Raw genomic sequence first — 16,468 nt, 5'->3', positions numbered from 1 at the left:
GGTTCCTCTCCCCTCCCTTCCCAGGTTCCTCTCCCCTCCCTTCCCAGGTTCCTCTCCCCTCCCTTCCCCGTCTCTCTTTCCTCATCACCATACCAGGAAGCGCCTCACCTTCCCTGGAAAACTCCTGGAGCTTTTCCTTATAGCCTTCTAGCAACTGGATCAAGTGCAGAGTTGAGTCTGTGATGACCTTGCGGACGCCTGAGAGTTTATCCTTCAGCCCTATGTAGATGCTTGGGGAGGCAGTGTCCTCTGTCTTCTTAAGCTTGCAGTACTCCTGCAGGGAGAGAAACAGAATCAGGTGACTTTTCTTGGCATGTGCCTTTCTGCATTTGAGAAATGGGCTGATGGCAGTGCATGCTTCACAGAGAGAGTGACCATAAAGTGTTGTTCTATGCGTCTAGACAAGCATTTCTCAACCTGTGGGTCATGAGGACCATTAGAAAATAAATATTTATATTACAATTCATAATGGTAGCAAAGTTACAGTTATGAGTAACAATGAAAATAATTTTATGGTTGGGGGGGTCACCATAGCATGAGGAACTGTATTAAAGGGTCACAGCATTAGGAAGGTTGGGAACCACTGTGACCCTACAAAGGAAGTAGGACTTCTAAAAATCAAGTGGGAAAGAGGGTCTCTTAAAGTCAAAAGATCTATGACCACAGACAGCTTTAATACACAACTCAGACTGGGCACAGAGAGTAAGAACGTTCTTGCCTGTCATTGCTTAAATCCTTTCTCTTTCCATAGCTTTGGTGCAGTTGTGGCAACAATGGAAGAGCTGGCTACTTTGTTACATTCTAAAGGTTTCCCTGCCAACCCAAGGTCCTTGTCAGCCCAGTGCACACATTTGTTATTCATGCACTTTGCTTTAGAATTTGGAAATTATTTATATATCAGTAAGTCACATTAAGCTACTTAAATTTCAAAGCCAATGTAGGACCAGGGAAGATTGTTCCCATGTGTAACACATTACTACTATTCAGGTGCACATGAAACTTTAGATAGCAGACTGGATAGGATGGAACAAAATCCGTTGCACCTAGGCAGACCTGCAGAAGGGAAGTCCAAACCACAGCTCTGTAGAGAAGCACTTTCATATTGTATATCGATTCGGTGCCGTGCTTCAAATGAGTGAAGCAAAACACAGGTACTGTCGTGTAAATTATGGTTTATGCCAGTAATCTCAGTGTTCAGTAAGCTGTCCCATGAGGAGCCTGAGTTTAAGACCAGCCTGGGATACACAGGGAGACCCTGTCTAAAGAAAGAAAGAAATGTTGTCACTTTGCCTGAATTATTATTTGTAGAAAAATAAGTTACCTTTCACTATATTTTAAAACTAAGTTACATTTTGCTAAAATATATTTTATGCATATTAAAATTTTATCTTAAAAATATCATTGCAGAGGCTAGAAATGTAGTTCAATTGATAAGAGTGCTTACCTAACATGAGCGAAGCCCTGCATGTGACACCACACTGTGGTATAAATGAGGTGTGGTGTCTGCTACCTATAATTTCAGCGTTTGGGAAGTAGAAGCAGGAGGGTCAGAAGCTCTAGGTCATCCTCAGATACATAGTTAGAGGCTAGCCTGGGCTATATGAGATCTTGATAAGAAGAAAAAGAAGAGGAGGAGGAAGAAGGGAGGAGAGGACAAAAAGGGGAGTAGAAAGGGGAAGGGGAAGAAGAGGAGAAGGAGGAGGAGGGAGAGGAGGAGGGAGAGGAGGAGGGAGAGGAGGAGTTACAAAAAGAGAAGAAAAGGAATTTATTCTTGTACTTTTTAGAAGAGATCCTGGTAGTATCCGGTGGACTGTGGAGTCAAATCGTCACACTTTATGTTTTGAAATTGCAAAGCAAACCAATGGAAAGAGCAAGAAACTACCCCCCCATATATATATATATATACATATGCATATATTTTGTTTGTTTGTTTGTTTGTTTTGTTTTGTTGTTTTTTTCAAGACAGGGTTTCTCTGTGTAGCCCTGGCTGTCCTGGAACTCAGTCTGTAGACCAGGCTGGCCTCAAACTCAGAAATCCACCTGCCTCTGCCTCCCAAGTGCTGGGATGAAAGGCTTGCACCACCACTGCCCAACTATTGTCCATATTTTTGTCTCTCGTTTTTGGTACATTTTGTCACTCAATGAAAGATTAACTATGGCTGCCTTTGGGTACTAAGATTACAAGCAGTTTGTTTGTTTTTCTTTCATATGTTTTTGTTTTTCACTGTAAGTATTAAGTTTTCTGTAACTAGAAGGAACTAGTTTTATCAAAAACAAAAGCAAGAAATTGTTTGTGTTTGAAATAGTAAAACTGAAAGAAAAGATGCACGCTATTCACCCTGTCCTGTCCTTGTTACTAAGTGGGAAATTTGATACCCATGAGAGTTTGGGTGACTGCTTCTTTAAGGCTACACAGTGGTATCTAAAGTCAGACCTAGGACCATGTGTAGTGTCATCTTATAAGACAGCAGGTAAGACTTGAGCCCTAGTGCTAACTGCTTTATGCCTCTTGTGTACGGAGACACCTTGTGAGATGGAAAGCTCCGTTCCCTTTCCTAAGCCTTCCTCAGTCTCAGCCCTGCCTGAAAACCAACAGCAACTCCAGTCTCACATCTCTGCGCTCTTCACTTCCCCTCCTTAAGTCCTTCACAGTTGCCTACCTGTCTGGCCCTGCCAGGCTCATTTTCCATCACTACAGACCCCACGCCCATTCCTTATCAAAGCGCCTTGGCTCTTAAAACCAGCCACGATTTCTCACACTCCTATCTTCGCACGGACTTTCTCTACCTGGCACATACAGCACCTAGAACTTGACCCACCTTCTAGCATCTCCCCGACTCTGAGCAGGCCTCTCTATCCCTCCTGGATTACAATTTTATGATGAATTAAGACCCAACTCCCGTGCTTTTGCAGTACCCTGTATAATAGGACAATCCCATTTAAGGGTGTGTCTCAGGCCAGATGCCTCGAGGGTCCCCTGCTTCCCCCAGCCTCTGTACCTCCAGGAAGAGCACAGTGTTGCTGATGGTGGCCAACTTCTCCAGCTCCTGCTTGCTTTTCTCCATCTCCATGCTCCTGTGTTCCAGGTGGGTTTTGATGCCGTTGACCTGATTCAGTGCAGCCTGTTCTTTCTCCTCTAAGAAGAGCATCACATCAGCCTGGGCCTTCCTCACGGCTGCAAGGAGTTCCCCAAACTTCTCTTCGGCCACCACCTTCACCTCTGACACCGACACCTGATGGGGACGGAGGGGGAGGCAAGCAAGACTTTGTTACAGAGGCTTCCAACGTGACCAAAGCTCAACATTTATAACCAGGAAGCCAAGAAACCCAAAGATTAAGGAACACCAGACTGTAAAAGACGATTTTGTTCTTGTAGGAAGTCTGGGTTCCTGGGAAAACAGGTGTACTCTTCTCAGTATATACTGACGAATCAAGACCCGACTCCCTGTTTTTACAGTTCCCTGAATGAACAGAAGGTTCCATTCACAGGTGTGTCTCAGGCTAGATGCCTTGAAGGCCCCCTAATTCCAAAAGACTCTGTAGCTTCAGGAAGAGCATACAGGAAGAGCCCGGTGTTGCTAATGGCTTGGTATATACTGATTCAGTGGTTCTCAACCTTCCTAACGCTGTGACCCCTTTAATACAGTTCATCATGTTATGGTGACCCCAACCATAAAATTATTTTCATTGCTACTTCATAACTATTTTTGCAGTTATGAATCATAATGCAAATATTTGGGTTTTCTGATGGTCTTAGACAACCGCTGTGAAAGAGTACGGATTGTCATAAGGACAGTACCAGTATTCAGTATATTTGAAAAATACGCTTCAAGAGACAGAGAAACGATTGGGCTGTTTTGTGTGAGCATTCTCCATTGGCTGAGCCAAAAGAACATCTGAGATTACAGTGTCTCTAGGGGGCAGCAGCCCCCCATGACTCTTCCATTTCCTTCTAGCAGGCAGTCCTCACAAAGCTTTAATAAAGTGTCGGTGACTGTGGCACCCAAGCAGTTATAGAAACAAGTACGGACTCCATGCTCTGCCTACTCTCTATCCAGACAGGCTTTAAACTTTCAGCAATCCTCCTGTCTCAGCCTCCCAAGTGCTGTGAGTCACCATAACAAGCTTGTGTTAGCTTTTTGAAACCAGGGTGCATTTATGTGATATGGGTGTGTGGAGTTTTTTTACTCAGAGCTTTAGGAATTGTATGTGCCCTGGGCTGCTTCTATCGTGCATAGGAAAGGGGTCTCTATGAGCAGATCATTGGCCTCATGCTCTGGAGGCTGGAAAAAGAGTCAAGAATTGCTAAGTTAGTAAGTGGTATTTGATGAGACCTGTGCAGTGCCACACCGCTTGGCTTTGGCCTCTCTGCTTTCTGGCCACTTTTTAAATAGGTTCTAAAATCCAGGAATGGAAAAAAGACATGGCAATCAACACGAGGGTGCCATGGGGAAGGAACATTAGTCCATGTAACCTCCATAGGTACACCATGTAGGTTCTTCATAAAAGAACAGTCACGTGAGGCTAAATGCATGATTCTAAAGACAAAATTCAAGATCACATCCATCAGAGATCATCCTGAGGAAGGCTAGCAGAAAGGAGGCACCCATCAGGAGGATGGATGAGACTTCTGCTGTGGCCTCTCCTTCCCAAACTGTCCCACTGAGAAATTTACATGTGAATGTGACAGATGCTAATTACTTCCCTCACTATGACAAGTAAACTACGAACTGGGGGGGGGGGGGGGCACAACATATATCAAAGTGGTCAGTAACTAACAGTTTAAAAACCTGAGGGTGGTGTGCATGCCCAGCAGTTACTGAATCATTCTCAGGCCAAGGAAACTGCCATATCAGATCCTCCCATCCAGTCAATAGGAAGAAGCCAAGGCAGGTTCTAACACCTCTCTGTGCACCTCCACATTCGTTGTAGTAAAGGCCATTGCAGTAACTCTCTGGCCATCATGTCATTATATGAACTAATTAGGGATCAAATTAAAGAGCCAGAACAAGGTAATGTCCTGTGTGATCCTCTAAATCATCCAGGTCTTTCCAATCAAGTCTCTGGGATGTTACAAGAACTGTTTTTTTTCTCTTCCTTCCTTCCTACCTTTTGTTCTCTCTCTCTCTCTTTCTCTCTCTCTCTCTTTCTCTCTCTCTCTCTCTTCCTCTCTCTCTCTCTTTCTCTCTCTCTCTCTCTCAAAAGACATTACACCTATAAGAAACAAAACAAGGTCTGTATAAAGGAAGCTGACCTCTCACATGAGAGACTACTTAGATTTATTCACAGTGAGCACTTTGTGACCACAGGCAGCCATGAAGACCCTGGAGAGAGAGACAGGAGACTGACTGTAGGCACTTCAGTTCCCTCCTAGAACATAGGGAGCCCCTCCATTGACAGATTTACATGGGAGTCAGAAGTGAGTGCCACACTGTGACCTAGCCTGACTTAGCCTCCATGCCAAAGGACATGAATAGAAGGAATAACATAGTAGGACCATAAGCTTATCTGAAGCTGTTATCTGAAGGGAAAGGGAATGCTTCTTAAGAGGGAGACACTGCAGGGATATAGCTGGCTTCTGGGAGACACAGAACACACAGGAGTTAGAAGGCCTGTGATCTAACAACTGTGAGTAAGGAAGGTTTTAGGCTTCAGCAGCTAGCTGGTTATAATAAACACCCCGGAGACAGAAATTAAGTTGGGTAGTAGATTAAGATAAATGTTTGAGTGAGTGGGTAGATGGATGGATGGGTGGATGGATGGGTAGGTGGATGGATGAGTGGATGGATGGGTAGATGGATGGATAGGTGGATGGATGAATGGATAGGTAGATGGATGGATGGGTGGATGGATGGGTAGATGGGTGGATTGATGGCTAGGCGGATGGATGGGTGGGTGGATGGATAGGTAGATGGATGGGTGGATTGATGGGTGGGTGGATTGATGGATGGGCAGATGGATAGGTGGATTGATGGGTGGGTGGATTGATGGATGGGCAGATGGATGGGTGGGTGGATGGATGGGTGGGTGGATGGATGGATGGGTGGATGGATGGGTAGATGGATGGATAGGTAGATGGATGAGTGGGTGGATGGATGGGTAGGTAGATGGTTGGGTGGGTGGATTGATGGGTGGGTGGGCATGTAAATAAATAAATAAATAATAGGTGAGTATGCGGGTGAGTAGTTGGATAAAGATGGATGGATGTGGACAGACAGATGCATAGAATCATTCATTCTCAGCATGCAAGATGATCCTGCTGCCTCATGGCCATAGGGAAGGTGCCCTGCGTTCTCTCCAGAGTCATGGCTCTTGGCTTGTCATCAATGAGAGGTATTTATGGAGCTTACTTTGGGAAGTTGAACACAAACAAGAAAAGACTAAAGCTAAGCATCCTGACATAGCATTGGCCTTGCCAAATGCCACCTACAAATCTAGGAGTTCTTGGTTCTTTTTTCTAACTTCCAGCAGACCGCCCTCTTGGGATAGGGGAAGCCAGGGAACACATTGTTCCTGAAGCTCAGACTTAAACACCTCCAATCATAAGCACACACATATATACACATTCCTCCTAGTTAAGAAAGCATATATAATCTTGATGTGGTGGTATGTGTCCAGCAGCTCTTGGGAGGATACCACAGAAGGATGGCTAAGAGTTTGGTGTTAACTGTCCTATATGGTGAGTTCTAGGCTAGTGTGAGCTACAAAGTGATACTCCATCAAAAGCAAAAATTAAAGGGGAAGAGAGGAATAATATGCACATAAAAAAATTAGGAAAGCTATTAGTCCAAGATTTATCTGGGTCTACTTCATATTATTAAAAGGTAAATCATTTACCGGTTTTAAAAACTTAGGCCAAATTTTAAAATATTTTTATTACTATTTTATGTGTATGGCTCTTTGCCTGCATTTATGTCTATGTGTCACATGCCTGGTGCTCATGGAAGCCAGAAGAGGTCATTAGATCCCCTGGAACTGGAGTTACAGACATTTGTGAGCTGCCGTGTAGATGCTGGGAATTGAACTTGGGTCCTCCAAAAGAACAGCTGGTACTTGTAACCAGCGAGCCATCTCTTCAATCTGCTTAAGCTAATTTTATAAGAAATCCTGGCAAGGTGAAGGCACCCATAATGTGGCCGACTGTGCCTAATACTTTCACTTGCTGAGACCTCTGCTGGGTCTTCAGCCCGTGTCCTATGACTCCAAATGGCAGCCAAATACATAATAGCTAGAGATATGACCTGAACCAAACTTACCAAAACAGACTTATGGTTGGCTTGGAGCCTGGCAATGGCATTTTCATTCAACTTGAGCTTCTGCTCCAGGTCCAACTGCATGCACCGAAGGTCCACCTAAGGAAGAAGAAGGAAAGGGTTAAGAGGAGAGAGAACAGAATATACAAATAGTCCCCATAGGCAGTGGCATTTTCTGTCCTTCATGTCCCTGCCTTTCTCCCCTGAAAGGAGAGCATGACCTTTAAGCTGATCTCAGAGGCCGACCTAGAGGCACAAAGGATGAAACAGGTGCTAGTGGCCTCCTGGGACTGAACTCAGCATGAGCCAACCGCCATGGCCCGAGATGAATACTGTTCTGGTATGTAGGTCATTTATGTCCCACTGTAGCTACCTTCTGCCTGTGCCCTGAGAAGTTAACTCAGGATGAATTCGAAAGTAGTAGACTAATTTGTTTGGCAGAAGAAATCTCAAGACCGACTAATATTCAGGCTGTCAGTTAGTGCTCACTGTGGTAACTCACTCAGGTCTGCAGAGAGAAGGGACAGAGGGAGGGACGGAGTGAGGGAGGGAGGAAAGGAGGGAGGGAGGGAGGGAAGGAGGGAGGGAAGGAGGGAGGGAAGGAGGGAGGGAGACAGAACAACACACGGGTCTGAAAAATGTGCGATTTGTCAAGGAAAGTTGCAAAAATGAAAGCTACAGACAGGTGGACTCTAAATCATCTGTAAATAGATAAAGGGATTAGCTCCCATTAGAGATGAGTCTCATGCTCTGCATGGGACATAGAGAACATGTCTTGAGAGCAAGACCTCTCATCAAAAGGCCCAGTTTTTGAAGATGTATGAAACGAGAGACTAAACTTGGATTGTCATAGAAGGGGTTCTCTGCTCAAAAACAACTCCCTGGTGACCTGTTTAAGAAGATTCAGCCAGCAAGGCATACAGAGAGGCAACTACAGTTGTCAGTCAAGGGGGCCGAACTGCATCTTGGGCTGGCAGGACAGCCTGGCAGCATCAGCCACGTGGTCCTGGTTTTGCAAGCATGACAGACGCAGCAGGACACCAGAAAGCTAGTGTGGCTGGGCAATGTGTGGCAGTATGACTCTCTACAAGGAGGTCCTGAGAGGATGCCGTGTGAAGGTTAAGATGAAATTTGATGAAAGGCAGAACCATAGGGTGTCTTCTAAGGAAAGCTACAGGCCTAAAGCGCGACCTGCCCAGGAAAAAGGCTATTGTGCTGCCCAGAATAGGGATGACAAATATATAGATATAATATGTCATATAAAATACATATTATTATATATAATATTATTATGTAGAGAATATACATTACATATATAAATTATTAAATATCTTCTCTTTCACTGTGACTCAGCCTAAATGTTAGTCGGCCTTGAGATTTCTTCTGTCAAACAAATTAGTCTACTACTTTTGAATTCATCCTGAGTTAACTTCTCAGGGCACAGGCAGAAGGTAGCTACAGTGGGACATAAATGACCTACATACCAGAACAGTATTCATCTCGGGCCATGGCGGTTGGCTCATGCTGAGTTCAGTCCCAGGAGGCCACTAGCACCTGCTCACCCTTTGTGTATGTGTTTGTATGTAAGTATAAATATATGCATATATATTATAATATGCAATATATGTTCATTGCCTTGTCTGGTTTGGTTTTTTCCTTGTCCTGCCTCATCCCTCCCTTTTGGAGTGAGGATGTTTACCCCTGTGCCTTGTATATCAGAGCTGTGTAAACTGTGTGTTGATCATACAGAGGCTCATAGTTAAGACTTTGTCTTTAGTCTCAGAAGAGACTTTGGACTTTGGACCAGTACTAGGACTGTTAAAGACTATGGAATTTATAAAGTTAAAGTGACTGTATTTTTCATTGTGATATAACCATGTGCCCATGGAGGTCAAGGACAGGTAAAAACATTCTGGTTTGGACGTGAGATGACTCCCAGAGTCCCATGTGTTTGAATACTTGGTGTGGGTGCTGGGACTCAAGCCTGGGTCCTCTGGAAGAGCAGCAAATGCTCTGAACTACTGAGTCATCTCTAGCATTTGCTCTCTGCTTCTTGATTGCAGACTCAACATGACAGGCTGCCCCAAGCCCCATCCGTCTTGCCTTCCCACCATGACAGACTGCACCCTTCCGAAACTGTAAAGCAAAAGCTCTGCCTTACTTAAGATCCTCTTTCTCAGGTATCCCGCCAGAACACCAAGAAAAGCAATCAAGCAACAGCCATGCATCTCTCATTATTTTACAACACAATGCCTCTAAATATCTATTTCTTTACCTGGGGCATTGGGATACAATGCCTACTTCCTCAGGGTATAAGATAGTGAACTAAATGAAATTAAGTCTGGTAATAAGAACTCTACAGAGCCAGGTACACTGTAAATGAGTAGTGTTAATAATGTCACCCATATAGTTATCAATAATCCCCTTGCTTGCTGCCTTAGCTGCTTTCTAGCCATACCCCACGGAGGCAGGTTCTGCCCTTCACACACCCCGGCCCAAGCCAGAGCACGTGCCTCCCTGGGAATCTTGGGTTTGCCCGCCTTGACCTTTTCACTCTTGTCCATTGGACTCAGAGAACTCCTTCTTCTGCCAAGAAAAACCAATTTGTCAACATAGAGAACCTAAGCTTTTGCAAACTTCAAAGTCACTGCCACTTTCCTGTGTCTACAAGGGCATGAGACTTAAGCTCCTGTCTGTGTTTAAAACTAATAGACCTCAGAAGTCATAAATGAAAGCCATTAAGTCTCTAGTTGTTTTGTCATGAAGCCTCAGGGAGTTTCACACCTACATCCAACCCCCTCTACACACCACACACACACACACACACACACACACACACACACACACACACACACACACTGGGGAAAACAACTATAGGCAGAGCACTGGGGCATTGTGGGAAGCAGGCAGGCAACCTTTGCTCGCGCTCTTGGCCACTAGAGTGGAGCTGAGGGCACCTTAAGGATCACACCCTTGATATTTGAGACTTGGTGCCTAGCAGTGGAGTGCTGGGGGGTGGGGGGAAGGATAAGGGATGCCTGACCAGTTTGAGGGCAAACTTGGAATCTTATGCAGTGACCCATTCTGGACAAGGAGGCAAACATGAACTGCTTGCTTGAAGGAACAGGACGGCACACAGAGCATGCCTAGCAACCTGGCTCATCTGAGCAGTGGTGCCCCCAAAGACTTTTTTTTTAAAGCAGTGATCCCACCAAGCCTTACAGGGAGACCTGGGGTGTCCAACAAGGGGCTTCTCCCCTCTCTCCTCAGACTTCCATAAAAGGAGAAAGGGATGTCTATGCACCAAATGAGGAGCTCTGAGTCACCGCAAAGGAAACACTCCCAGTTACCACACAAGGTGGGGCTGCTTTGGAGCCCCGTCTCTCCAGTTATTCCTGTTCCTAGAAAATGATGGGCTAACGTAGACTGATCTCAGGGTTCCCTAAGAGAGCAGCAGCCGCACACTCATCCCAGGCCCTGGCACACCCTGCCTGCGAGCCGGACAGTGGTGCCTGGGAGCACAGGCAGCATAGGGTTGGCACAGCATTGACAGAAGATGGTACTTGGGGTGTGAAGACCCTGTTCCTGGCTGTAGGCCTTTGCCAAGTCATTTCCACAAGGCATACTTCACTTCCAGTATCATCAGAGTTAGACCTGGACTCTGACTCCACTCCTCAGTGACTGGATCAGGACCTGCTGCATGCCAGTGAGATCAACTAAGTCACACAGACTCCTGGCTCTTGGAAAACAAACTATGGAAGAGTCTAGTGCTTGGGAGTGAACAAGTTATGTAATACTGACCCAAGGGGTTTCTGTGAGAAAGTATTACCCTGAGTGGCCCCCTGACACCTATTGGCTTCCTGAAAATGACCGGGTGGTGCTGGTTGACAGCTCTCCAGACAAACTCAACACCTTCCAGTTCTCGGATGGTTGATACCTTCTCTTCAAGGAGACTGTGCAATCAGGGTCTATCTTGACCATCTGGAATCAATGTTAAGTTTGAAGCTAGTAGCCCAGCACTGGTGGTCTTCAAAGGAGGCCTTAGGCAAGACTTAGCTCAGCCTTCTCTCCTCCAGGAGCACTGCCCTGGTGTCACTTCCAGTCTGGCTCCCTCCTTCAAACACACAACAAACAGTTGTGTTTCACCAGCCCTTTTAGCCTGCCATGGAATAATAGCATGTATCTTCCCTTCCTGAGCCCAGATTCTCTGAGGGTACACAGTACAGTCAGCATCCCGCTTACCCCATCAGGTGTACTCTGAGGAGCAAGAAGGAGCCACACACACTTTGTGGGGCAGAGAAAATAATAAAAGTGGTCCCAGGAACCCAAATTTCACACACACAGGGGGGGGCAGATATCTCATTTCCTTGGTGGCAGGTGAGATTGTAACATGATAAAAATGGAGACTCAGGAAGCTGAGCCAGAGCTGAGAGGAGACCTGAGCTCCCTGTAGGAACAGCTGGACTCTGGAAGTTAATTCGGATGGGACAAGTGATCAGCTACATCCAGCTCTCAACCCCCCAGTTTTCATCCATCAGTCTAACTGGTAGTACCTATGGGCACTTCAGAAAGGGCTCACATGGCTGACAGAAACGTCACTCTGTGCCTCCCAGCTCACCCTGCTCTGCCATTTCCTGTACACAACATGCCTGCATGCATTTATTAGTCCTGACTGGCTCCAAAGTGACCTTCAGAAAGCTAGTAAATGTAGGGGGTGTGGACTGACTGAGAGGAACTCTTGGCTTCTAGAACTTTAGTTATATCTAATAATGTCTTTGAAAGCAACCCTAATAGTGTTTGTCTCTTCAAGATACTGTCTTTTGAGGTGGCCTCTTGAGCTCCTTGCAAGAAATCTTTTGACTTCTAAGACTTGGTGGAGCCACCCAGAATGTAGTTGTTCCTGCTGAGTAAGCTTGCTCCCTGTCTGACAAGAAGGACATAGGATACAAAGGACATTCCTCTCTGAAGCAAAGCAAAAAGCAGAAGGGTCCATGACACAGGCTGTACCTCCCCACAGCCTCTCAGCTCGTTTTGGATGCACAGCTCTCTCCTAAGACGTCTAATCTGGAGCTCCATATTGCTCCACACTGCTCCTTCACATCTGGTCTCTGCATGTGCTCCACACTACTTCTCCACATCTGGAGCTTCGTATGTGCTCCACACTGCTCTTCCATATCCAAGGCTCTGTATGTGCCCCACACTACTCCTCCACATCTATGTCTCCATATGTGCTCCACACTGCTCCTCCATATCCAAGGCTCTGTACCTACTCCACACTGCTCCTCCACATCTGGGGCTCTGTCTGTGCTCCACACTGCTCCTCCTACCCTAAGTGCTATCACCCAAGACTCCATGGTACACTAGGTGGCCTATACTTCAGTTTATATTGCATCTGTGTTGGCACAGAGCACTTCTGAAGGAACCGAACAGATGTTCTAATCAGAGAAGAAGGATGTGGGATCTAGAATTAGGGTGGAGAACTTCCTAGAAAGGAACTCTACTATGTTATTTGAGAGAGACTTTTTTTTTTTAACATTCTCATGCATAGGCTTTCCAATTAGAAAATAGTAAAATTCAGATACTATATCCAAAGAGAATAGTAACATGCTGAGGCCAAATGTCTCTAATGTATATATACCAGATCTCTCTCTCTCTCTCTCTCTCTCTCTCTCTCTCTCTCTCTCTCTCTCTCTCTCTGTGTGTGTGTGTGTGTGTGTGTGTGTGATGGTTTTGTTGTTTAAGTCTGGAGATATAGCTTAGTCAGTGAAGTGCTTGCTGCACAAGCATGAGGAACTAAATTTAATAATCAGAACTCACATCTTTAAAAAACTGGGAGTGCCGAAGGGATGGTTCAGTCATTAAGAGCTCTGGCTACTATCCAGAGGACCTGGGTTTAATTCCCAGTACCCACAGGGTGGCTCACAACAGTCTGTACTTCTGGTACCTGGCATGCAAGTGGTGCACAAACATATATGCAGACAAAACATCTGTATACATAAAATAAAAATAAATAAATCTTTTTTAAGCTGGGGGCTGGAGAGATGGTTTGGCCCTTAAGAATGCTTGCTGCTCTTGCAGAGAACCTGGGTTTGGTTCTTAGCACACCCACATAATATCTCACATCAGTTCATAATTCCAGTTCCATGGAAACTGACACCCACTTCTGATTTCCATGGGTACCAGGTACACAGGTAGTGAGTGCATGTGTGTGTGTATGCAAAATATATGCATAAAATAAATCTAAAAGATTTTCAGATTACAAAACATTAGGCATAGTATTATGTGCTCTTAACCCAGTGCTGGTGAGGCAGGGACAGATAGATCCCTGGGTCTTGCTAGCCAGTCAGCCCAGCCTATTTGGTTAGCTTCAGTCCAAATGAGAAAGCACAAGGAGCAGCTGGCAGTTGACACTTGCTGAGGGAGAGAATCACTCTTTTTTGAGAATATGGTCTGGCAGGGTTCCCATGCTCCCAAGGATAGCCCCACACCCATGTTCAAATAGGCAGCATTAACTAGACTTATTAGGGTATATTTAAAAAGAAGGAGGAGGAGAAGAAGGAAACATTGAGCTGAGAGAGGACATATTGGGTGGATATGGAAGAGTTGGGGGAGAAAATATGATTATATACCTATAGGATATTCTTGAGTATAGTGAGCTTTTTTTTTTTTTTTTTTTTTTTTGGTGTTTTGAGACAGGGTTTCTCTGTATAGCCCTGGCTGTCCTGGAACTCACTCTGTAGATCAGGCTGGCCTTGAACTCAGAAATCCGCCTGCCTCTGCCTCCCAAGTGCTGGGATTAAAGGCGTGCACCACCACCGCCCAGCATGAGCTGTTTTTTTTGAGTTGACCACTCCCGAGGAGAACCCCTGAGGTTAACCTCTGCCTCATCGTTCATGTTCATATACATGCACCCACATGCACACAGGCTCACACATAAAACAAATGAAATGAAAGGGTCTTCTTTCATTTTTCTCCAATAAGATGGCATTCCAGAAGCTTCCACACCTTGCCCCTCAACTGCACAAATTTGAACAAGTATAACAGAGACCTTCAGAAAGCCCTTACCTAATAATTACTGAAATATAGGATAGGAAAATACACACACACACACAAAAAAAAGTATTTTCAAGTTGGGTGGGGCCCTTTCCTTTGATGTATTTGTTGATTTCCATACTTTCCTTATAGGACATCCCTAGATACTAGAAACACTGGAAACCATTGACAAGTGGCTTCCCAGCCCGGAAATGGTGACTCATTAGCATCTGGAGTGTAGAACTCTGCAGAGCTACACCCACCGGGACTAGAGAGAGTCTGCCTCTGGTTCAGGCACAGAGGAAATACCCTGGTTGGGAAAATTCTTTGCTCAGATACCTTTACTGCCCAGGAGCACATGCCACAAAATGACGCTGGGTGTGCCAAACAACAGTGCAAAGAGGGAACTGCCTTGAGCCTGAACCATGACCTGTGGGCCCAGTCAACCTTGCTTGCTTTCTACTGTGGAAACAAGCATGAAAAGCTGCGGAGTCCACCCCCAAGGTCTCATCTGGACTCTTGGCTTTAGGACAAAGGCAAGCAGGGCTCCAGAAATGGTTTCTTTATCTGATAGAAGTCAAATTTCAGACTTTGAGCACAGTGTTTCTCAGGCACTCCAGACAGCCTATCCGGTAAGGAACCTTTATTTTCCAGTAAGTTAAGTCGTCCTTGGCATTAGCTTCCGTGTGGGTTTCAAATTATCTTGGCAGGTTTTGTTTTGTTTTTAACTTGAACGCAGCATTTTATGTTAGCTTCTTTTGCGGTTTTGTGGTGAGAAAAAAGAACAAGAAAAAGAGAAACGAAGTCTGAGGTTTCTTCTTTTTTCCTTGGACTTCTGCCAAGGTTTGTATCTCCTGGGTTGACATATGCCTCACAGATCCTGTCAGAGGGAAATACCACCCTCCTGAGGCTAACCTTCTACAGCCCACACCCAAACACACATTACTAAACACTAACTAGAAACAGCAGGAAATTCCTATGCATGGGCAGAGACAATAGAGACTGCACAGCAACAGGGACACCGAGATGGGGACAGTGACCCACTTTTGTTTCTAAAGCCAGCGGCTATAGATACTCACTTACACAGGACCAACACCCAGGCACTACCGCTAAAGTTCTTGCGTGTGGACTTGGAAAAAACTGGCATCAACAGAGCCACAACTGGCAGCATGTGTGACCTCTCTCTGGGGACACCACCTCCCACTGGCCCCTCCCAAGTGGACAGACCCCACCACTCACCTCTTTATTCCTGCGGGCTGCATCCAGGGAGACAGTACTGTCACCTCTGTGTTCACCCTCGCCACATTCCTGGCAGATACACTGCTGGTGCGTGTGGCAGAAGGAAACTAAAGGGCTGTGGTGGGCAGGGCAGGTGCGCAGATCCTGATCCTTTGTGGGCTCGGTTAGCTGGTGGCTGTGCAGTTTGCTGTTCTCCTGGTGTGGCCGCAGGTGCTCCTCACAGTAATTTACCATGCAGGTCAGACAGGACTTCACTGCCCTTACTCTGCTGGCGCCAAGACAGAAGTCACACAGGATCTGCCCCTCCTCTTCATCACCAGGAGCCCCGAGCTTTGCGGGGTCACGACCCTGCCCCTGGGTTTCGTCGCCTGGCTTGCTGAGAGGCTCCGCATCTTCTTTTTCTACTGGGATAACTGGCACAGGGTCTGGGCCGAGAGGGGCCAAAGGGTGGACAGTGACCCCTGTCAGAGGCCCTGGGGCAATCAGATCCAATTCAGCCATCTGGAGGTTCTGCGGACTAAGGCGTCCTTCCTGAGTCCCTTGGCTCAGGATCTGTGCAGCCCAAGTCAAGCCAGAGAGCCACGCCTAGCTGATTGCAGCTCCCTGAGACTTTAACTGTTTCCTCCCTTCCGAGGAAGCTCGGTTACTCAGACAGGACGAGGCTCCTCCGGATTGGCCAGTAGCCAGCTACGGTGACAAGGCTCAGAACTGCCTTGCCACTTGGCTCCCATGTCTGTTCCCTCGCTCAGGCTTCTCCTTGCCATTCCTAGCCCAACCCAGAAACTTTTATTCTTACCGGACTTATTCACCTCCGATAGGCTCTTCCAGAGACCACGTGTGCCCGTGGGACTGGAAAAAGAACGAGATTCCTGAGCTCTATTGTAAGCTTCTGCGGCTTTGAGCGTACCCACAAGCCATATTTTGCTCTCTCTCTCTCTCTCTCT

General features: G+C 46.0%; 1 protein-coding gene across 1 annotated transcript in view; it reads right to left on the bottom strand.

Annotated features, from left to right (window-relative positions):
- Window positions 1–16,429, bottom strand: part of Trim16 (tripartite motif containing 16) — a 22,482-nt gene extending 6,053 nt beyond the window's left edge. Inside the window, exons 1-4 of the mRNA XM_031353289.1 lie at window positions 15,525–16,429; window positions 7,257–7,352; window positions 3,000–3,233; window positions 109–274 (exon numbers count right to left, since the gene is read on the bottom strand). Coding sequence (XP_031209149.1) covers window positions 109–274; window positions 3,000–3,233; window positions 7,257–7,352; window positions 15,525–16,025 — 997 coding nt within the window. The 5' untranslated portion in view covers window positions 16,026–16,429. The remainder of the gene's footprint in view (window positions 1–108; window positions 275–2,999; window positions 3,234–7,256; window positions 7,353–15,524) is intronic.
- Between the last annotated feature and the right edge of the window lie 39 nt (window positions 16,430–16,468).

The sequence above is a fragment of the Mastomys coucha genome, unplaced genomic scaffold, assembly GCF_008632895.1.
Source record: "Mastomys coucha isolate ucsf_1 unplaced genomic scaffold, UCSF_Mcou_1 pScaffold5, whole genome shotgun sequence".
NCBI classification, from domain to species: Eukaryota; Metazoa; Chordata; class Mammalia; order Rodentia; family Muridae; genus Mastomys; species Mastomys coucha.
Note: the sequence above shows the minus strand (reverse complement) of the source record. Positions and strands in the feature narration are given on the sequence as shown.